The sequence below is a fragment of the Natator depressus genome, chromosome 4 (genome assembly GCF_965152275.1).
Source record: "Natator depressus isolate rNatDep1 chromosome 4, rNatDep2.hap1, whole genome shotgun sequence".
NCBI classification, from domain to species: Eukaryota; Metazoa; Chordata; order Testudines; family Cheloniidae; genus Natator; species Natator depressus.
In genome coordinates this window covers 120,621,900-120,644,770 of record NC_134237.1, presented here as the reverse complement: position 1 = coordinate 120,644,770, position 22,871 = coordinate 120,621,900, and the positions used below count along the sequence as shown (strand labels likewise).

The window sequence follows — 22,871 nt, the reverse complement described above, 5'->3', positions numbered from 1 at the left end:
TTACTGTGAGTAATTCTATATTTAAATAGTTTCTTACATTAGTAATTAGTTTAGCAAGGTCATCAGATTCTATGCTGGTACATAAAGCATTTTACTATTACATAGCAGTGATATTAGGAGCTTTTTCTTTAGCTAACATATTTGCAAGTATACATTTCACAAAGGTATTTGTGAACATATAAGAAATAAACAGAAGGTTTTAAACACTTCCAACTACATGTTTTTCCTAGAGGCTTTTCTGAATCAAGTTTTTAGAATAATTATAAAATTATTTTCATCAAAGATATTTCTAGAATTCTTTGTGTAGTTTTACCCAGATTCATTACACGGATACTGCATCCTATGTTCCTTTTCACAATCAGGTCTCTTCCTAAAACATGAATGTTTTAAGTAGTTTGTCTTCTTGAAATAAGGATTACTTTTGTATCAAACTGGTATTTTACAGAGGGAGGTGTCCTGGTCTAGATAAGACACTTTTAGGGGTTTGTCCCTTGACTAAGCTCCTCAGAGTTACAATCTGTTTGTTATAGCAATTAAACTTCTATTAACTATTGTGTACAAAGCACAAATTTAAATAACCAATCCATCTTTTAAATACAGCAGAAAAGAAAATGGTATAAAGCAAGGTAAAGTTTAAAATGCAGCTACTTGTGGGGTAAGAAAACATGGTTTTATGCCTAGGTTGGGCTATCTTTTCTGACATGTGTTTGTCCTTGGGTGATAGCAGAAATTCTGGAATTTCTTTGGTTAACGTTAGCATTTTGCAACATAACTAGCTAAACATAATAAAACATAATATGTATTGTCCTATTTTCAAGTATTATGGCTGTAACATATTTGTGGCTCAGTGGTTCCCAAACTGTGGGTCATGACCTCAAATGGGGTCTTGCTGTCAAGCACAAAGGATGCCATTTTGCTTCGCTCAGCATGACCTTTCGAATACGGTGTGTGCAAGGTCATGCTGAGAGAGGACACCATTTTGCCTTTCAAAATGTCCCATCAGGAAATAATTAAAATGAGGTTGCAAGGTCATGCTGAGAGAGGACACCATTTTGCTTTTCAAAATGTCCCATCAGGAAATAATTAAAATGAGGTTGTTCTGCCAAAAATTGGGGAGCCCCTGTTGTAGCTATATCTTAATATTGAGTTGTAACAACTTAATATTTTAAAAGTTATCATTTTATTAATATAATTTTTGCATCAACATTGAGGTCTGTTCAGTTTTGCTTTGAAATGAATAAAGTAGCAAGAGATCATGATCCTGTGCCAATATTTTATTATTTTGATATCTTTTATAGTAATTTTGATAAATGTATTCCCAAACAGTAAGAAGAACAAAAAAGGAAAATATAAAGTATTAAATCAATTTTTATTTATTCTTTAGGACTTCTGCAGATAAAGGAACTGGGATTCCAGGAAAGCACTTAAGTGAAACATGAATAAGAATTGGACTAATTAAGGGTTCCTCCTGTTCCAGAGATTAACCAAAATGTATAGACCAGGGGAAACAGTGAAACGTCGACTCAATATGCATGCTCCTCCTCGGATAAGAAGCGTGGAAGTTGCAAGAGGAAGAGCTGGCTATGGGTTCACCCTTTCTGGACAAGCTCCCTGTGTTCTTAGCTGTGTTATGAAAGGAAGTCCTGCAGATTATGTTGGACTTAAAGCAGGAGATCAAATATTTGCAATTAATGAAATTAATGTAAAACAAGCTTCTCATGAAGATGTGGTGAAACTAATAGGAAAATGTTCTGGAGTCCTGCACATGGTCATTGCTGAAGGCAACAGTCATATTGACTCATGTTCTAGTGATGAAGAAGTTGGTTTTTATGATGGGAAAGGGTGGCTGAAGCCAAAGCCTGACTCTAAAGCCTTGGGTATAAATAGAGCAGAGAAGGTTGTTGAAGAAATGCAGTCTGGTGGAATTTTCAACATGATCTTTGAAAATCCTAGTTTTTGTGCTGGTAATGCAGAGAATTCAGTACCGAAACAAAGAGCCCTTTCTGAGACTGCTGCTACTAAATTTGAAACTGGACATGAAAGTATAAATAACAATCCTAATCTACTTTCAAAGGAAGAAATATCCAAAGTGTTGCATGATGATTTAGTTTTTCAAATTGGACTGGAAAATCCAGAGGACTTTGGGTTAGATGCAAGTATTTTAAATGTTGCTATGGTGGTAGGTTACCTAGGCTCGATTGAACTTCCTTCAACAAGCTCAAATCTGGAAAATGACAGTTTGCAGGCTATTCGGGGATGTATGAGACGCCTTCGGGCAGAACAGAAAATCCATTCATTGGTGATGATGAAGATTATGCATGACTGTATTCAGCTCTGCAGTGACAAGTCTGGTGTAGTAGCAGAATATCCTGCTGAGAAACTGGCATTTAGTGCTGTGTGCCCTGATGATAGAAGATTTTTTGGGCTAGTTACCATGCAGACAAATGATGATGCAAGCTTGGCTCAGGAAGATGAAGGGATTCTGAGGACATCTTGTCATGTGTTCATGGTGGATCCAGAATTATTTCATCATAAAATTCACCAAGGTATAGCAAGACGTTTTGGACTGGAGTGTACAGCAGATCCAGACACAAATGGCTGTTTAGAATTTCCAACATCATCTTTACCTGTTCTTCAATTTATCTCTGTCCTCTATAGGGATATGGGTGAGCTGATTGAGGGAATGCGAGCAAGGGCTTTTCTTGATGGCGATGCAGATGCTCATCAGAATAACAGTACAAGCAGCAACAGTGATAGTGGTATTGGAAATTTTAACCAAGAGGAAAAAAGCAATAGGGTTTTGGTGGTTGATTTAGGAGGCAATCCAAATAAACATATTCCTAATAGTATATGGGAAAATCCAGTTGGAAGGGGACAGAATCAACATGCTTCCCATTGGAATGGCTTCTGTCAAGAACAAGAAGGAAACACTCCTTTAGAAATAATTCAGAATGACAAGTCACAAAATTTAAGTAAGCACTTAAGTCCTTCAACTCGTATTGAAGTTCCACTAGTTTCTTCTCGAAGTTCAGTGCCGCCATCCAAGAAAAGTACTGCAGGCATAGGCAATCAGAGATGGTTGCCTGTTCATGTCTTACAAGAATGGCAACATGGAAATGCCAGTGACCAGGAGTCTTATACAGATTCTACAGATGGCTGGTCAAGTATTAATTGTGGCACTCTTCCCCCTCCAATGAATAAGATTCCAGCTGACAGATATAGAGTTGATGGCAGCTTTGGCCAGCCCCAGTTAACATCTCATAAAAATGAATGGTCTAAGAATGTGTTTTGCACACACAAGAAGTTTGGTCCTCAACACAATATTAGAAAGTCTAAAGAAGCTAAAAAGGTAAGAATGTTCATATATAGGGTACTGGAAAACACTCTGAAGTTATACTGTTACATATGTTTAATAAAACTTTTAATTTGTGTAACATTTGTAATTATAAAATTGTACATAGAGGTGTTAATACGGAGACCTTCTGAGCTATTCTTCCCACCTTCCTTCTTTCTCACCTCTGCAATTGCCACAAATGGGGAAGGCTTAATAATATCCTCTTGCATAAAAATATCTGTTAATTAATATGCTAATTAATTTCCAGACACAAAAGAAGTTAAGATGAAGTTAAAGTTGAGAGAATATTTCAGTAACTTAAGGATAAAACACTGTACAAAGAACATTGTTGGAAAAACCCAACCTTTTAAAAAGGAATTCAGAGAAGAGGTAAAATTTAAATACAAACACGTGAAAAAGTAGAAAGTCAAAGGTAAACTTCTTTACTATTTCAAACGTCCAGACTTTTATTAGCTTTATTTTACTAACGACAATGTTCATATAAGGATTTTCACAGATGTGTGTCTGTCATAATTTAATCTCTACAGAGTTTTTTGTTTGGGAGTTACTTTAGTTTTTAAAATAGTCATAACATCAGACAGGAAGAGAAGGCATTGGGTGTGGAGCCAACACTTGCCACTGTTTCTGCAGGCTTCCTGAGATCTTCAGGAAGGGCGCCCTGTTCCTGTGAACCTCTTGAGAACTTTGCAGGGGAGCCTCTCTCATGTGAATCTAAGGAGTTTCACAGGAGTAGAGTTCTGTCAGGGTATCTTAGGAGTATTTTTGGGAGCTCTCCCACTCTCTGCAAGCCTTTAGACACCCCAGGAGCTTTAGGCTACCAAGGCTTATTTAACTTAATAAACTCCTAGGAGTGACTGTGAGTCTCCTAATAAGCCTAGTGAGGATTGCAAGCCGGTGGGAAGCCTCTGAACTAACTTAAGGTTTGTAGAAGGCAGGGATGTGAGGCTCTGATGAGTCCATATGGAATCTGCTTAAGGGCTGCAGTGGAAGTGAAATGGCCTCTGCTCTACTGTTGCCCCCAGGCCTCCTTCTCCACTCTGTGCTGCCCACATGCCACTTCGGTGCTGCCTGCCATATCTCCTTTCTTCACTGTTCCACCAAACTTGAGGCTCTTACGTGCCCCAGGCCTCTTGTAGAATTGCTAAAGAATTGTAGAAAAAGAACACCCCAGGAGCTCTGCAAAAGTACGGGAATGCTGGGACTGACAGTTTCCATTTTCATTTTTGAAGCTAGGATCTGCCAAAAAAGCAGGCTTGTATAATTGTGATGACCACCACTATTCTAACTTCAGTTTTGGTGGGGAAATACTCCTCCTTTGATGTTTGACATATCCATTTCAATGTAAGTATTTGTGCACCCACACAGGTGCCAGAAATTATTCCCGTGGCAGTATACATTGGGTTGGCTCTAGCGCCTTCTGGCATCGCATGCTGGTATAAGGCCCTGCTGACCCTGCAGCAGGTAGCGGGTAGCCTCAAACCTAGGGGTCCAAGTGGAGGTGGTTAAGGAGGTGACACATGGCCTCTTAGACATCCTGTCACCAGTGGGTCCATCCAGAGTGGCCCTGCTGCTACATGACACCATCACAGACTCTATTAAGGCCCTTCAGCAAACCCCTGCCTCCCTTCTGCCAATGGCAAAACACTCAGTGTAAATACTTTGTTCCAGCTAAGGGGTATGAGTTCCTTTTCACACACTCCCGGGATGTGGTTGGTGGTTGCGATGGCCAATGAATGAGACTGCCAGGGTCAACTGGGCTCCACTCCCAAGTTGAAGGACCCTAAAAGGCTAGACCTCTTTGGGCGCAAGGCCTATTCCTCAGGGGTCCTGCAACTGCATGTAGTAAACCAGCAGGCCTTGCTGGGGTGCTACAACTTCAACATGTGGGAGTTGTTGCTCAAATTCAATCAACTTCTTCCCCAAGACTCCAGACAGGAGTTTTCCTCCCTTGTCAAGAAAGGAAAAACTGTATCCTGGGCCTCCCTACAAGCAGCCCTGGACGCTGCTACCTCTGCGGCCAGATCAATGGTGACTGTGGTGACGATACGTAGGAGCTCCTGGTTGCAATCATTGGGGCTTCCTCAGGAGGTGTAATACACCATCCAGGACCTGGCTTTCGAGGGTTCGTTGCTCTTCTCAGAGCAGACGGATGCTAGGCTGCCTGGCCGTAAGGACTCAAAGGCAACTTTGAAGTGCTTGCGTCTCTGTGTACTGGCAGATCCAAGAAAACAATGCAGACTGCAGCAGTTACTTTCCTCAAACAGCCAGGCAGGAACAACAGAGGAGAAGAAACAGGAGGTCTAGACGCAGGCCCCCTCCTCAGTCATTCTTAACGGGCCCTACTCAGCCAGCCTCCAGGCACCTCGGGTTGTCAAAGCACTCATTTTGATGAGACTCTCTAGGTCAGCATTACAATCCCTTCTACATTGGATCCAGGTACACACCTGTTTTCGAACTCCCTTTCCTATTTTCTGGATTCCTGGACCCAGATTACTTCAGACCGATGGGGCCTCAATACCATAAAACAGGGTTACACCATCCAATTCCTGTCCATCCCCCTCTTTCTTCCCCTGCCCCCTTTCAGGGACCCTTCAGCAAGAAGTCCAATCCTCCTTCAGGTGGGAGCTGTAGAGTAGGTTCTTCCTCACTTGAGGGGAAGAGGGTTCTATTCCCGCTACTTCCTAATCCTGAAAACCAAAGGGGTGTATGTCTCAGACCCATTTTAGGCCTGAGCAGTCTCAACCGATATTTCAAGAACCTGAAGTTCTGCATGGTCTCCTTGCCTTCCTTATTCCCTCGCTGGATCCTGGGGATTGGTATGTCGCCCGCTTACTTCCATATTGCAATCTTCCCTGGTCACAGACATTTCCTAAGGTTTGTAGTAAACCAAAATCACTACCAGTTCACAGTGCTCCCATTAGGGCTGTCAGCTGCCCCCACAGGTTTTCATGAAATGTGTAGCGGTAGTAGTGGCCTTTCTAAGGAAAACGGGAGTCCACATATTCCTATACCTCAACAACTGTCTGATCAAGGGATGGTCTAGAGCTCAAATAAAGGTTGACATATGGCTCATCCAATCAACCTTCAATGCGTTGGGCCTTGTGTTGAACTTCCAGAAGTCCACCCTAATCCATAGGATAGAGTTCATAGGGGCAGTACTCGACTCAGTGCAAGCGAGAGCTGTACTTCTGAAGGACTGGTTTCTCAGAATTGTTAAGATCTTTCCAAAGCCATCTGATCGTGACTGCACAACAGTGTCTGAGCCTCCTGAGCCACATTGCGTTATGCACATACCTACTACAGCACGCAAGGCTCCAACTCAGGCTTCTGCAAACCTGGCTAATCACAGTCTACTCCCCCCTCGTCACCTCTTGGACTTGGTTCTCATAGTCCCGGCCCAGGTCCTAACCTCACTACAACAGTGGCTGGACAGGAGCATGATATGCAAAGGGGTACCCTTCTCGAGACCTTGTCCATCCCTGTCGCTGGTATGCAATGCATCAGCCCTTGGCTGGGGGGGCCCACTTAGGGCCTATCAGAACATAAGGCCTCTGGACCCAAGAAGAACTGTCCCTGCAAATCAATGTCAGGGAACTCAGGGCAGTATACTTAGCTTGGCAGGCATTTCTGCCCCTCTTGACAGGCAAATCTGTTTCAGTCCTTACTGACGATACGACAGCCATGTTCTACATAAACAGGCAGAAAGGTGCACATTCTTCCTCCCTGTGTTAGGAAGCTGTCTGTCTGTCGTTATTCTGCATTGACCAGGGCATCACACTAGAAGCTTCCTACCTTCCCAGGATTCAGAACAGCTAGCAGAATGCCTCAGCGGGTCTTTCTCTTCTCCATGTAGACTTTGTAAGGGACGTCTTCTGATGGTGGGGGACTCCTCCTATGGTCCTGTTTGACGTTTGATCTAACAGGAAATGCCATCAATTCTGTTCCCTCAGGGACCACAGCCTAGAGTCTCTTGGAGATGTGTTCTTAATACCATGGACAAAGCACCTGTACTATGCCTTTCTGCCTATCCCTCTGATCCACAAGGTTCTGATGAAGATCAAGTGGGACCGAATGCAGGTCATCCTCATCGCCCCGGCATGGCCCAGACAACGTTGGTTCTCCTCTCTCCTGGACATGTCAATGGAGATGCGTTTACAGCTCCCATCACACATAGACTTGATATCCAGGGATTAGGGTCGAATGCTTCACCTGAACCTTACGTGGCTGCACCTGACAGCCTGAACGCTTTATGGCTAAATCCAGAAGAGCTGGTTTGTTTGGAGGAAGTCCAAGAAGTCCTGATGGGCAGTAGAAAGCCATCTACCAGCACTACCTACCAGACAAAATGGAAGAGGTTCTCCATCTGGTGTTCACAACAATAAGTCCTGTGTCTGCAGCTCATTCTAGACCACCTCCTTTTAAGACAGACAGGGCTAGCAGCCATCTCAGCTTTCCATCCCAAGGTCGACAATCTTTCAGTCTTTTCACACGACATAGTAGTCAGGTTCCTCAAGGGCCTGGAGAGGGTGTACCCACAGGTCAGGGATCCCACCCCTCTATGGGATCTAAACCTGGTCTTGTCAAACCCTGTTTGAACCATTGGCAACGTGCTCGCTGCTACACCTCTCTTGGAAAGTAGTGGCCATCACCTTGGTCAGACGGCTTTCAGAGATCTGAGCTCTCATTCTGGAACTCCCATATGTGGTCTCTTTCAAAGACAAGGTCCAGTTGTGACCGCACCCATCGTTCCTCCCAAAAGTTGTATCTCAGTTCCATTGCAGTCAAGTAGTTTTTTTTGCTGATGTTCTAGCCTAAACCGCATGTGAACAGGGAGGAACAGCGACTCCGCTCATTGGATGTATGGCATTTCCTGGCCTACTACATGCAAAGGAGCAAACCATTCCACAGAACTACTTAGCTGTTCATAGCAGAAAGGATGAGAGATCTCCCTATTTCTGCACAAAGAATCTCATTGTGGATCATTAGTTTATCAAGACATGTTACATGCTCGCTAACATCCTGCCCCCATCTAACCTGACTGCTCACTCTACAATATCTCAAGCCTCTTCCACTGCTTTCTTAGTGCAGGTACCAATTCAGGACATATGCAGGGTGGCAACCTAGTGTGAGGTGAACATACGAACTGACGACCATGCCATTACATAACAGGCCAGAGATGACGCCGGCTTCGGCTGGGCTGTGTTACAGTCAGCCTGCCCTTGACCTCTGAACCCACCTCTGGGTCAACTTGTGAGTCATAATGGAATGGACATGTGCAAGCACTCGGAGAAGAAAAACTGGTTACTAACTTTTCTGTAACTGTTGTTCTTCAAGATGTGCTGCACATGTCCATTCCAAAATCCACCCTGCATTCCCTCTTTGGAGGCTGTCGGTAAGAAGAAACCGAAGGAGGGCAGGGTCAGAAGGGCCTTATACCAGCACTATGAGTGTGCAACACCAGAGGGTGCTAGAGCTGACCCAATGGATATCGCTAAGGGAAAAATTTCTGGCAACTGTGCTCGGGGTGCACAGATACCTACATTGGAATGGACATGTGCAACACATCTCAAAGAACAACAGTTACCAGAAAGGTTCGTAACTCTCTTTTTTTCCCCATTGACAAGCCCCTGTAGCAATCAATTCAGTTTTTTCTTCCTATTAGGAAAAGGGTTAGACGGATTGTCATGAAAGAGTAAACCTCCAGCATTCATTTGATGGCTACTTTAAGATCATTGGAGCAGGCATGCCATTCTTGCATTACTATTTAAAATTTTCTCTTTTAAAACTGGAATTTAACCAACTAATCTTTGTTCGCTAGATCTAGTCTAGATGAGTCCAGTAAACTCAGTTTTTGTCTCTTTCCTTCTTTTAATGTCAAATAGCAAAAAAGCAGTTTGTTTTTAGTATTAATACAGGAATGAATGCTTTCTCCAATTTACTTCAAATTTTGTTTGAAAAATTCTACTGTTGATCACATTCCTAACCCATGAATTTTGAGTTTATTTTGTGGCTCCTAGAGGGGGTAAATGTGGATTTATAATGTAAATGCAGTTGCAATCATCTTTATATATTAAACCTCTTTATTCTCCTTGAAATAGGTATCCTCTCCATTTTACAGATAGGGAAACTGAACCACAAAATGAATAGCCCAAGGCTATGCTGCAATCAGTGGCAGACCTGGAAATCAAAACCCTGGTCACCCAATTTCCAGACCCATGATTTAACCATGAATAGTGCTTTCTCTGAGATTGTCACCATCATTAGTCACATATCAGGACTGCTAGAAAGTGACATGGTGGGTGAGGTAATATATTTTATTGGACCAACTTCTGTTGGTGAGAGAGGCAAGCTTTTGAGCCACACAGAGCTTTTCTGTGTGACTCAAAAGCTTGTCTAACCAACAATAGAACTGGTCCAATAAAAATATTACCTCACCCACCTTTTCTCTCTAATATCCTGGGACTGACCCAGCTACAACTTCACTCCACATAGAAAGTGACAAGGCTTTTTTAATCCATGCCTCTTCAGGAGCAAAGGATTGGGAGTTAGTCCTTATTCTAATCTACAGCATATTAGCCTATTGTGTATTGAACTGTCTCTCTGAAGACCATTTTTAAATTCCAAAACATTTTGACTAAGTTATAATGACAATAACTTTGGTTACTTAAAATATTGCTATAATATGTGCACACATATGTATGAATATAAGTTGGGTGAAAACTTGTTGATAAAACCTCACTGAGGTTGGTAGGTGTGAACTCGCCCTTCAGTTAACATGACTGTAAGGAGAAGCCCCCACTATGACAACAGGGGTATGTAAACCCATCTAGGAGTTTTTGTTGAATATTATTTTGGGTGGTAGAGGGGTGTGTGTGTGTGTGTGTGTGTCTGGGAAGGCAGAAGACAAAAAACTGGGAAAGACTGAGATGGAGAGAGAGCCTGAAGGAGCCACTGAAAGCACGGCGGTTATCCCTGGAAGAAGCCTAGGGTAAGGTTTTTGGGCCCAAGGTGCAGGCTGAAAAGAATGTTCTTGGTGGTGTGAGCAAAAGAAGCTGCTTCTAGCTGTTTGATTCTCCCTGTATTCAGAGAGACAGGAATTTGTACATTTGAAAATAAACAAAACTGCATCAAAGAAATATGTGACCATTACTGGTTTCTTGTCATAACTGGAACAACCTAGACCTCAATTTTTTGTCTAGCTGCTGGTCAAAAAGTGTAACAGTATATATGAAATCTGAGAAAACTTGATTATTACTGTCTTCAAGCAAAAATGCTGACATTAAACTGGTCATCAATCCTGTATTTGGTTAATGCAGTTTTGGTTGATGCATAATACTTATTTTTAGCAGTTTTGCTCCTTTGTCTGAATTATAACTGACAATGTAGCTACGCTAACATGGAGGTGGTCTTGGGTGGTAAAGCAAGAAAGACTGAGGTGTTCAAGTTCAGAATGGGATGGAAGTTATATGCAAAAATTCTTTATATAATATCCACGAGTTTTCATATCAGCCGCTGTGGTTTGCTGAAATATCTGAAGGCAGATATTTTAAATTGCAAAGGATTTGATAGCAAAGCTGTGTGGATCTTATATTCCTTTTTTCTGTTGCGTAATTGTCATTTCTTCTTCGAGTGATTCTTCATGTTCATTCTAACCAGGTATGTACGTGCCTTGTGCATGCCAGCTGGAAGATTTTCCCTTAACAGCGTCCGTAGGGTCAGCCTGGGCGCCCCGGAGTCGTGCCTTCATGGCGCCCAATATAGGGCCCTGCTGACCCCATACCCTCTCAGTTCCTTCTTACTGCTGGTGATGGCTAGCTTCACTCATTGGATGTACACAGGGCGCTGGCCTTTTATATAGGGAGAGCTAAGCTGTTCCGGAAGTCTGTCCAGCTATTCGTGGCGGTGGCAGACGGGATGAAGGGCCTCCCTATCTCATCCTAATGCATTTCGTCGTGGATCACATCCTGCGTTCGGGAGTGTTATGACCTGGCGAAGGTGGCTGCCCCGCTGATTGCTGCTCACTTCACCAGGGCTCAGGCCTCCTCAGCTGTATTCCTGGTGCAGGTCCCCACCCAGGAAATCTGCAGAGCGGGAACGTGGTCCTCGATACACATGTTTACGACACACTATGTGATCACACAACAGGCCTGAGACGATGCGGCCTTTGGGCGAGCAGTGCTCCAATCAGTAAATGACTCCGACCCCACCTCCTGAACTTTAGCTTGTGAGTCACCTGGTTGGAATGGACATGAACAATCACTCAAAGAAGAAAAAAACGGTTACTCACCTCGTAACTGTTCTTCGAGATGTGTTGTTCATGTCCATTCCAATACCCACTTTCCTACCCCTCTGTTGGAGTAGCTGGCAAGAAGGAACTGAGGGGATGGGGGGTTGGCAGGGCCCTATATTGGGCGCCATGAAGGTGCGACTCCAGGGGGCACCCAGGCTGACCCTACGGACGCTGCTAAGGGAAAATCTTCCAGCTGGCTGACACGCAGTACGCACACACCTGGTTGGAATGGACATGAACAACACATCTCGAAGAACAACAGTTGCGAGAAGGTGAGTAACCATTTTTTTCCTTTCTTCTAGACTTCTGTTTGCTCCCTTGTTGAGATTGTTAGCCCTGCTATTTATAAGGTGGAATCAGTAACCGTTGGATTGCTGTTTTTCATGCAGTACAACTGAATATAATTTTTGGAATTATAGTGCTCTGATCTGATTTAAGATGCTAGTATCTCAAAAAAAAAAAACAAACAAAAACCCCCCAAACCAAAATACCAAGCAAAACAACCAACAACCAACCAAGAAACAAAACAAAAACGCGTCTTCCTCTAACCCCCCCCATCCCCCAAAATCAAAACCTGTGGGATCTGAAATTAATTCATACTAACGCCAATCTTCAAAAGAGGCACTTTTCTAAAGAAGGTTAACTTTTATACTTCTTGCCAGATGAAACAGTTACTAAATTAATGGTCAGAAATTAGTTATACCTAATGTAAGTATAATGAATACATTGAATAATTTAATACCATTCTTGCAGATATATTATAACTTTCCAAAGAATATTAATTTTAAAAATGGTAAATTCTGGGACAATCATAAATAGGCTGTGCTTTTTTTTTTTTTTTTTTTTTTTAAAAGAAATGTAATAATAGTTGCTTTGTCTTTTACCAAGAAACTCAATAGAATCAAGAGACCGTACCCATTAGGCTACTATTGACTTTGGAGAGAACTGTGCTTACTTTGCTCGGTACTACAATTTGAAGTTCAAGTGCTAAAAATTCTGTGTTGCATCTGAAATGTGAAGGCTTTGTGGAATGAGTGTACATCTAGGCTTCAGTTGCCAAATCGGAATATCTGTAGAACAGCTACAACAATTAAGAAGCGGACAGAAATAGAAGTATTTCTCGGCTGCGTGTGAAATAAGAGACAAGAAATGTGGGGCAGCAGCTTGATGGGATGAAAAAATTGGTGGGAAGCAACAGAATTAATGCATAATGGATTAGAAAACCTATGTAACTGTAGTGACCACATTTTACTGAAAAGTAACCTCATTTTAAGTCAGCAGCATGGAGGTCCTAACGTCCGAGATTGTATAAGTAGTTTCTGTGCTGCATAAACTCTGGTTGAGTCTCAGAAAAAAATGTTCTTTGTAATATTGCTTCCTGGCAAACTAAATATACGTTGAATTTTCTTCAGTTACTAAGCCAGAGTAATACTGGCTTAGAAGTTGTTTGTTTTGCAATACTGTCACAAACACTGGGTTTCCTACAAGCTTGTATTGGAAATGTGCTGCCACCAACAAGCTTCTCACTTGGAAATTTTAACCTCGGTGGACCCCTCTTCCTCTCCTTTTTGTTACAATGACCCTACCCCAGGAATGGGTGTCTCTTGATAGGTAAGGTAAGTGTTTTTTCAAAGGCTGTTGCAGAAATCCCCATTCACCAGAGCTCCACTGCAGACTGAATTAATGAATTTATATTTTATTATTTACAGTTAACACCCATGAATGAACTCTGGTACTGAACCTCTGGCAGTGTTCACTGTTCTTTTCAAGCCATAGAAAGTTTTATTTCATACCCCAGTTCACGCTTCCTTTTCATAAATCTTGGAGTCTGAGGTTCTCCCACTCTAGTCTCACTACTGGCTTCTTGGCAGCCTGGACGTCTGTCATTCCTGATGGACCAGCCTTTGCTGTCTGGAAAGACCATTCTTGGCAACTTCAGTCTGCCCAAACAATCACCTTCAGCAGTCAGATCTTGACACACACTCTTACAGTGGCTGTTCTCCTACTGCTACTTTTCAAACCAGCATCCCAGGGTGGTTCCTAGGAACCCAGCTACCCTCACAGAGTCCTTAAGTTTCAAACCACTATCTATCTTCTGTTAGGGGGCTTATTCCTTCACCCACTTACTTCCCTGGTTCTTCTCGCATGAACAGAGAGCAACAATACCCGAAGTCCAAAGGTGCAAGCAATTCAATGTTTATTGGGGTGAACTTCCAGCAAGCATGATTCCAGTTTCCTTCCTTAGTATCCTCCTTCCCAGCTCTGACACCACAGAGCCTTACACCTGTGTCCCTGTTCCCATTTCTCCCTTTAGCCAAACAGGATTCCAGTTTCCTTACTCCCATTCCCTGTTCCCATTTCCCCCTTTAGGAAAACATGGTTCCAATTTCCTTACCCTCATTCCCTGTTCCCATTTCCCCCTTTAGCAAAACATGGTTCCAATTTCTCCACCCCCATACCCTGTTCCCATCTCTCCCTCACACACACCCACCCCCTCCCACCAAGGCCCACTCACTTCCTCATTGACTACAGATTATATAGTAAAACTTGAGTTCGGCTTAGCTATACCTTAACCAATCATTTTCCTGAAATTTAACTAACCAATCCTAACATATTGTAACATGATTATGTAACCAATTATATCCCACCACCTTAATTAGTTTACACCCAGCAAAATTAATTATACAGCAGACAGGAACAATCACAGAACCAGACAGAGATTATACAGACAAACAATAACAAAGTGGGAACTATAATGACAAAACAATACAGAAGTGAGGATTTCACATCCCAGTATTGATAAGTGAGTTCTTGCCAGACAGGATGCTGTTTCCTTTTACATTTTCTAGGCACTTCCCTTTCTCTGGAGGTGATAGGCATTATCAGGACAGGATTGTATTCCTAACAGCCCAATAGCACCTTCTTTCAATGTGACTAGTTTGGAATGTGAGGATGTGACCTGTCGCTTCCTAGCTTATGGCTGCCTCTGCTGCTTAGCCAAAGGCCTTAGCCTAAGAACAGGGCCTCAGACTGTCACAGTAAGAGAAGGCCCTTACACCAGCAGACAGTGATTTTGATTCTTTCTTTTATACCTCTAGAACTAGCCAAGTGATAAGAATACACCTAAATTCTTAAAGTACAGGCCTTTGCAGACAAGCCTGAATATCTATATCCTAACAACTGCCAGATAATTGATGCCTAAAATAATATAAATACAACACATGCCCGAGCACTCTCCACTCTCCAATACTTCCATATTGCTGGTGTTATCAATACAACTTTCTTGTGATATCACTGTTGTTTAAGGGATTGTACAGAAGTACTTAATTTTAATTTATAAATACTGACATGATAGTGGTTTTAGCATTCTTTTGTCACACAGTACAGCTGATACCGATATTTGTAATGATGAAAGATTTGTTGGTACCCTTAAAGTATCCACTTTCAAAACGTCTGGTACAAAAATGTAGTTAGTGGACTGGAAGTTGGAAAACAACCACTCTGTTTTTTTAGTGGTATATACTATATCGTGTTATTTACATGCTTGTCCTCTCTAGTACCAGGCTGGGCAATTAAAGAGAAAGGAAAACACCATGAATTAACTGAAAGTTATGACAATGTTTAAAACAAAACAAAACTTGAGTATAACAAGAGAGTTTCTCTAACTGAAATAAAATTCTGCTCTTGGATTTTAATACTGTAGCACAGACCAGGAGATGAGATTTTACAGATATAGTAATATTGTTAAATACCAGCAGTGTAAAATGTAAACTGTGGGAATGTGTGTGTAGTTTAGGAGACAAAACTCAGCTATAGTTGGCAACCAAATGCGAAAAAAGCAATGCTTTGTCTTTATGAACTGTTTGTCCTATCTATGGCTTATCTGAAACTGATGGCTAAGATATCATGGCTCTTAGGTGCCTCAACTATCTCATCTCTGCTCGTGTCAACTTCCTCACTTTGAAAGAAGAATGGACTAGTGCAGTTAGATGTATTATACTTCTCTTTTGCAATATATAGAAAAACATTAATTTTTCAATCAGCAAGAACAACAGTATTTAGTAAACCCTGTGTTTTAAGCACAGTTTATATGGTTCAGAGAAGAGCTGCAAGAATGACTTGAGTTGTGGAAAATATGCCTTCTTGTGAAAACTGAAATAGCTCGATCTATTTAGCTTATCAAATAGAAGGTTAAGAGGTGACTTGATCACAGTCTGTAATTAACTACAGAGGGGTACATTTTCTGATAGTAGCAGACCGTCATAACAAGGTTGAAATTGAGGTCAGATACATTCAAACTGGAAATAAGTTGCAAATTTTTAAAAGTGAGTGTAATTAACTGCTGGTACAAATTATGAAGGGATATAGTAAATTGTCCATCATTGGGAGCCTTTAAATTAAATTGGATGTCTTTCTAAAACATATGCTCCAGTTTATTGGTTCTCAACCTTTTCCATATGGGACCTCTAGCCAGGACACCGATCCCCATTAGTTACATAGGAAGGATAGGGAGGTTCCGATTCCCTGACACTTGTTCATGACAGGTTGCAGTAATCTTAGCTTCCAGTGCAACCACAAATTGTTGAGTTAGATGCAGGATCTGTTTACTGAAATTGATGGCCTCTGTTTTGCAGAGGGTCAGATTAGATGATCACAGTTGTGCTTTCTGGCCTTAAAAACTCTGAATGATTTTATTATATTTGTTTTTTGTTGTGTGCTTTGATCAAAAGTGAAATTGTTACCAATGTTGCCATTTTAATTGTCACACATGGGTTTCAAAGTTAACATCCCATTGAGATAAAACTGTATTTTCCCCCAAAATGTGGCCTAGCTTTCATCTCCAAGGGAGCCAAAAGGCAGGTAGGAGAGCTCCAAGCCAAAGGATTTTCTAATTTGTTCCAACTCTGACATGAGTATTGATGGAGGAGGAAATTTGGTGGTTTCTGTTGAAACCATTATACATCAGTAATTTTTGTATTTGAACAAGAGTTTGGTATGTGCCATATAATTACAGTATTTTTGTATTCTTTTTTTCTCAGGCATCACCTCTTTGGAACTCTTTCCCTCTTCTTGTACAGCTTACTTTTTTTGTAATTTTAAATTCAATTTTAAAACATTTCCATCCTCCTCTTAATGTCACTGCTTGTGATTGTAAGAGGAGGTGCTATCATAACATACCAAGATCATCACCTGTTGTTTAAGGACAGGAGTACTTGTGGCATCTTCGAGACTAATAAATGTATTAGAGCATAAGCTTTCGTGGGCTACAGCCCACATCATCGGATGCATAGAATGGAACATATAGTAAGAAGATTATATATACATACAAAAAGAAAAGGAGTACTTGTGGCATCTTAGAGACTAACCAATTTATTTGAGCATAAGCTTTCATGAGCTACAGCTCACTTCATCGGATGCATACTGTGGAAACTGGAGAAGACATTATATACACAGAGACCATGAAACAATACCTCCTCCCACCACACTCTCCTGCTGGTAATAGCTTATCCAAAGTGACCACTCTCCTTACAATGTGTATGAAAATCAAGGTGGGCCATTTCCAGCACAAATCCAGGTTTTCTCACCCCCCCCCCCCCCAAAAAAAAAAACCACACACACACAAACTCACTCTCTTGCTGGTAATAGCTTATCCAAAGAGACCACTCTCCCTACAATGTGCATGATAATCAAGGTGGGCCATTTCCAGCATAAATCCAAGTTTAACCAGAACGTCTGGGGGCCGGGGGGTAGGAAAAAACAAGGGGAAATAGGCTACCTTGCATAATGACTTAGCCACTCCCAGTCTCTATTTAAGCCTAAATTAATAGTATCCAATTTGCAAATGCATTCCAATTCAGCAGTTTCTCGCTGGAGTCTGGATTTGAAGTTTTTTTGTTGTAAGATAGCGACCTCCATGTCTGTGATTGCGTGACCAGAGAGATTGAAGTGTTCTCCGACTGGTTTATGAATGTTGTAATTCTTGACATCTGATTTGTGTCCATTTATTCTTTTACGAAGAGACTGTCCAGTTTGACCAGTGTACATGGCAGAGGGGCATTGCTGGCACATGATGGCATATATCACATTGGTGGATGTGCAGGTGAACGAGCTTCTGATAGTGTGGCTGATGTTGTTAGGCCCTGTGATGGTGTCACCTGAATAGATATGTGGGCACAGTTGGCAACCGGCTTTGTTGCAAGGATAGGTTCCTGGGTTAGTGGTTCTGTTGTGTGGTATGTGGTTGCTGGTGAGTATTTGCTTCAGGTTGGGGGGCTGTCTGTAGGCAAGGACTGGCCTGTCTCCCAAGATTTGTGAGAGTGTTGGGTCATCCTTCAGGATAGGTTGTAGATCCCTAATAATGCGTTGGAGGGGTTTTAGTTGGGGGCTGAAGGTGACGGCTAGTGGCGTTCTGTTATTTTCTTTGTTAGGCCTGTCCTGTAGTAGGTGACTTCTGGGAACTCTTCTGGCTCTATCAATCTGTTTCTTCACTTCCGCAGGTGGGTATTGTAGTTGTAAGAATGCTTGATAGAGATCTTGTAGGTGTTTGTCTCTATCTGAGGGGTTGGAGCAAATGCGGTTGTATCGCAGAGCTTGGCTGTAGACGATGGATCGTGTGGTGTGGTCAGGGTGAAAGCTGGAGGCATGTAGGTAGGAATAGCGGTCAGTAGGTTTCCGGTATAGGGTGGTGTTTATGTGACCATTGTTTATTAGCACTGTAGTGTCCAGGAAGTGGATCTCTTGTGTGGACTGGACCAGGCCGAGGTTGATGGTGGGATGGAAATTGTGGAAATCATGGTGGAATTCCTCAAGGGCTTCTTTTCCATGGATCCACTTGATGAAGATGTCATCAGTATAGCGCAAGTAGAGTAGGGGCGTTAGGGGACGAGAGCTGAGGAAGCGTTGTTCTAAATCAGCCATAAAAATGTTGGCATACTGTGGGGCCATGCGGGTACCCATAGCAGTGCCGCTGATCTGAAGGTATACATTGTCCCCAAATGTAAAATAGTTATGGGTAAGGACAAAGTCACAAAGTTCAGCCACCAGGTTAGCCGTGATATTATCGGGGATAGTGTTCTTGACGGCTTGTAGTCCATCTTTGTGTGGAATGTTGGTGTAGAGGGCTTCTACATCCATAGTGGCCAGGATGGTGTTATCAGGAAGATCACCGATGGATTGTAGTTTCCTCAGGAAGTCAGTGGTGTCTCGAAGGTAGCTGGGAGTGCTGGTAGCGTAGGGCCTGAGGAGGGAATCCACATAGCCAGACAATCCCGCTGTCAGGGTGCCAATGCCTGAGACGATGGGGCGCCCAGGATTTCCAGGTTTATGGATCTTGGGTAGTAGATAGAATATCCCAGGTCGGGGTTCCAGGGGTGTGTCTGTGCGGATTTGATCTTGTGCTTTTTCAGGAAGTTTCTTGAGCAAATGCTGTAGTTGCTTTTGGTAACTCTCAGTGGGATCATAGGGTAATGGCTTGTAGAAAGTGGTGTTGGAGAGCTGCCGAGCAGCCTCTTGTTCATATTCCGACCTATTCATGATGACAACAGCACCTCCTTTGTCAGCCTTTTTGATTATGATGTCTGAGTTGTTTCTGAGGCTGTGGATGGCATTGTGTTCCGCACGGTTGAGGTTATGGGGCAAGTGATGCTGCTTTTCACAATTTCAGCCCGTGCACGTCGGCGGAAGCACTCTATGTAGAAGTCCAGTCTGCTGTTTCGACCTTCAGGAGGAGTCCACCTAGAATCCTTCTTTTTGTAATGTTGGTAGGGAGGCCTCTGTGGATTAGTATTTTGTTCAGAGGTATTTTGGAAATATTCCTTGAGTCGGAGACGTCGAAAATAGGATTCTAGGTCACCACAGAACTGTATCATGTTCGTGGGGGTGGAGGGGCAGAAGGAGAGGCCCCAAGATAGGACAGCTGCTTCTGCTGGGCTGAGAGTATAGTTGGATAGGTTAATAATATTGCTGGGTGGGTTGAGGGAACCATTGCTGTGGCCCCTTGTAGCATGTAGTAGTTTAGAAAGTTTAGTGTCCTTCTTCTTTTGTAGAGAAGCAAAGTGTGCGTTGTAAATGGCTTGTCTAGTTTTAGTAAATTCCAGCCACGAGGAAGTTTGTGTGGAAGGTTGGTTTTTTATGAGAGTATCCATTTTTGAGAGCTCATTCTTAATCTTTCCCTGTTTGCTGTAGAGGATGTTGATCAGGTGATTCCGCAGTTTCTTTGAGAGCGTGTGGCACAAGCTGTCAGCATAGTCTGTGTGGTATGTAGATTGTAATGGATTTTTTACCTTCAGTCCTTTTGGTACGATGTCCATCTGTTTGCATTTGGAAAGGAAGATGATGTCTGTCTGTATCTGTACAAGTTTTTTCATGCAGTTGATAGATTTCCACTCCATACGGCTAAATGCAGTGCCTCGCATAATGACAGGTTTCAGAGTAACAGCCGTGTTGGTCTGTATTCGCAAAAAGAAAAGGAGGACTTGTGGCACCTTAGAGACTAACCAATTTATTTGAGCATAAGCGTTCGTGAGCTACAGCTCACTTCATCGGATGCATACTGTGGAAACTGGAGAAGACATTATATACACAGAGACCATGAAACAATACCTCCTCCCACCACACTCTCCTGCTGGTAATAGCCTATCCAAAGCGATCACTCGCCTCACAATGCGCATGATAATCAAGTTGGGCTATTTCCAGCACAAATCCAGGTCCTCTCACCCTCCGCCCTCCCCCACACAAACTCACTCTCCTGCTGGTAATAGCCCATCCAAAGTGACCCCTCTCTTTACAATGTGTATGATAATCAAGTTGGGCCATTTCCAGTTTGTGTGTGTATGGGGGTGGGGAGGTGAGAAAACCTGGATTTGTGCTGGAAATGGCCCACCTTGATTATCATGCACATTGTAGGGAGAGTGGTCTCTTTGGATAAGCTATTACCAGCAAGAGAGTGAGTTTGTGTGTGTGTGTGTTTTGTGGGGGGGGGGGGGGTGAGAGAACCTGGATTTGTGCTGGAAATGGCCCAACTTGATTATCATACACATTGTAAAGAGAGTGGTCACTTTGGATGGGCTATTACCAGCAGGAGAGTGTGGTGGGAGGAGGTATTGTTTCATGGTCTCTGTGTATATAATGTCGTCTCCAGTTTCCACAGTATGCATCCGATGAAGTGAGCTGTAGCTCACGAACGCTTATGCTCAAATAAATTGGTTAGTCTCTAAGGTGCCACAAGTACTCCTTTTCTTTTTGCGAATACAGACTAACACGGCTGTTACTCTGAAACCTATATACATACAGATAAGGTGGAAGTTGCCATACAAACTGAGAGGCTAATTAGTTAAGATGAGCTATTATCAGCAGGAGAAAAAAACTTTTGTAGTGATAATCAAGATGGCCCATTTAGACAGTTGACAGGAAGGTGTGAGGATACTTAACTTAGGAAATAGATTCAATATGTGTAATGACCCAGCCACTCCCAGTCTCTGTTCAAACCGAAGTTAATGGTATCTAGCCTCTCCATTTACTGCAACCTCTCCCCCTGCAACGCTGATGCTACACCACTCCCAGATAAACTCCCTCCCTAGTGCTCTCATAAAGACAGCCTTTTCTATACTGATACAGGCTATCACAAACTGCGACTGTACTCACCCTTCTTCAGTTATTTTACTTTTTAACAAAAATAAATGTAACGAGAGAACCTATTCACAATGACAAATAAACATGTTTAAATAATAAGAATTCTCATGAAGCTATGTTCGGAGGAAAATATGATTATATTTCAGGTGGTGGTTATTTTCAGATAGGTACATATTCACCTATTCATAGATACTAAGGTCAGAAGGGACCATTATGATCATCTAGTCTGACCTCCTGCACAACGCAGGCCACAGAATCTCACCCACCCACTCCTGAGAAAAACCTTACCTGTGTCTGAGCTATTGAAGTCCTCAAATTGTGGTTTAAAGTCTTCAAGGAGCAGAGAATCCTCCAGCAAGTGACCTGTGCCCCATGCTACAGAGGAAGGCGAAAAACCTCCAGGGCCTCTTCCAATCTGCCCTGGAGGAAAATTCCTTCCCGACCCCAAATATGGTGATCAGCTAAACCCTGAGCAGATGGGCAAGATTCACCAGGCAGATACTACAGAAAATTCTTTCCTGGGTAACTCAGATCTCACCCCATCTAACATCCCATCACAGGCCATTGGGCCTATTTACCATGAATATTTAAAGATCAGTTAATTACCAAAATCATGTTATCCCATCATACCATCTCCTCCATAAACTTACCAACTTTAATCTTAAAGCCAGATAGATCTTTTGCCCCCACTGCTTCCCTTGGAAGGCTATTTCAAAACTTCACTCCTCTGATGGTTAGAAACCTTCGTCTAATTTCAAGTCTAAACTTCCTGGTGGCCAGTTTATATCCATTTGTTCTTGTGTCCACATTGGTACTGAGCTTAAATAATTCCTCTCCCTCTCCATTATTTATCCCTCTGATATATTTATAGAGAGCAATCATATCTCCCCTCAACCTTCTTTTAGTTAGGCTAAACAAGCCAAGCTCCTTGAGTCTCCTTTCATAAGACAAGTTTTCCATTACTCGGATCATCTTAGTAGCCCTTCTCTGTACCTGTTCCAGTTTGAATCCATCCTTCTTAAACATGGGAGACCAGAACTGCACACAGTATTCCAGGTGAGGTCTCACCAGTGCCTTGTACGGTACTAAAACCTCCTTATCCCTACTGGAAATACCTCTCCTGATGCATCCCAAGACCGCATTAGCTTTTTTCACAGCCATATCACATTGGCGTCTCATAGTCATCCTATGATCAACCAATACTCTAAGATCCTTCTCCTCCTCCGTTACTTCTAATTGATGCGTCCCCAGCTTATAACTAAAATTCTTGTTATTAATCCCTAAATGCATGACCTTACACTTCTCACTATTAAATTTCATCCTATTACTATTACTCCAGTTTACAAGGTCATCCAGATCCTCCTGTGTGATATCCCGGTGCTTCTCTAAATTGGCAATACCTCCCAGCTTTGTATCATCCGCAGACTTTACTGGCACACTCCCACTTTTGTGCCAAGGTCAGTAATAAAAAGTTTAAATAAGATTGGTCCCAAAACTGATCCCTGAGGAACTCCACTGGTAACCTCCCTCCAGCCTGACAGTTCACCTTTCAGTATGACCCGTTGTAGTCTCCCCTTTAACCAATTCCTTATCCAC

General features: G+C 42.5%; 1 protein-coding gene across 2 annotated transcripts in view; it reads left to right on the top strand.

The window, feature by feature from the left end:
* The window catches only part of RGS12 (regulator of G protein signaling 12), a 191,392-nt gene that overhangs the window by 13,477 nt on the left and 155,044 nt on the right, over positions 1-22,871 (top strand). For both annotated transcript variants that reach the window (XM_074951772.1, XM_074951773.1), the window contains one exon: positions 1,385-3,349. In XM_074951772.1, the coding sequence (XP_074807873.1) occupies positions 1,490-3,349 (1,860 nt within the window). In that variant the 5' untranslated portion in view covers positions 1,385-1,489. The remainder of the gene's footprint in view (positions 1-1,384; positions 3,350-22,871) is intronic.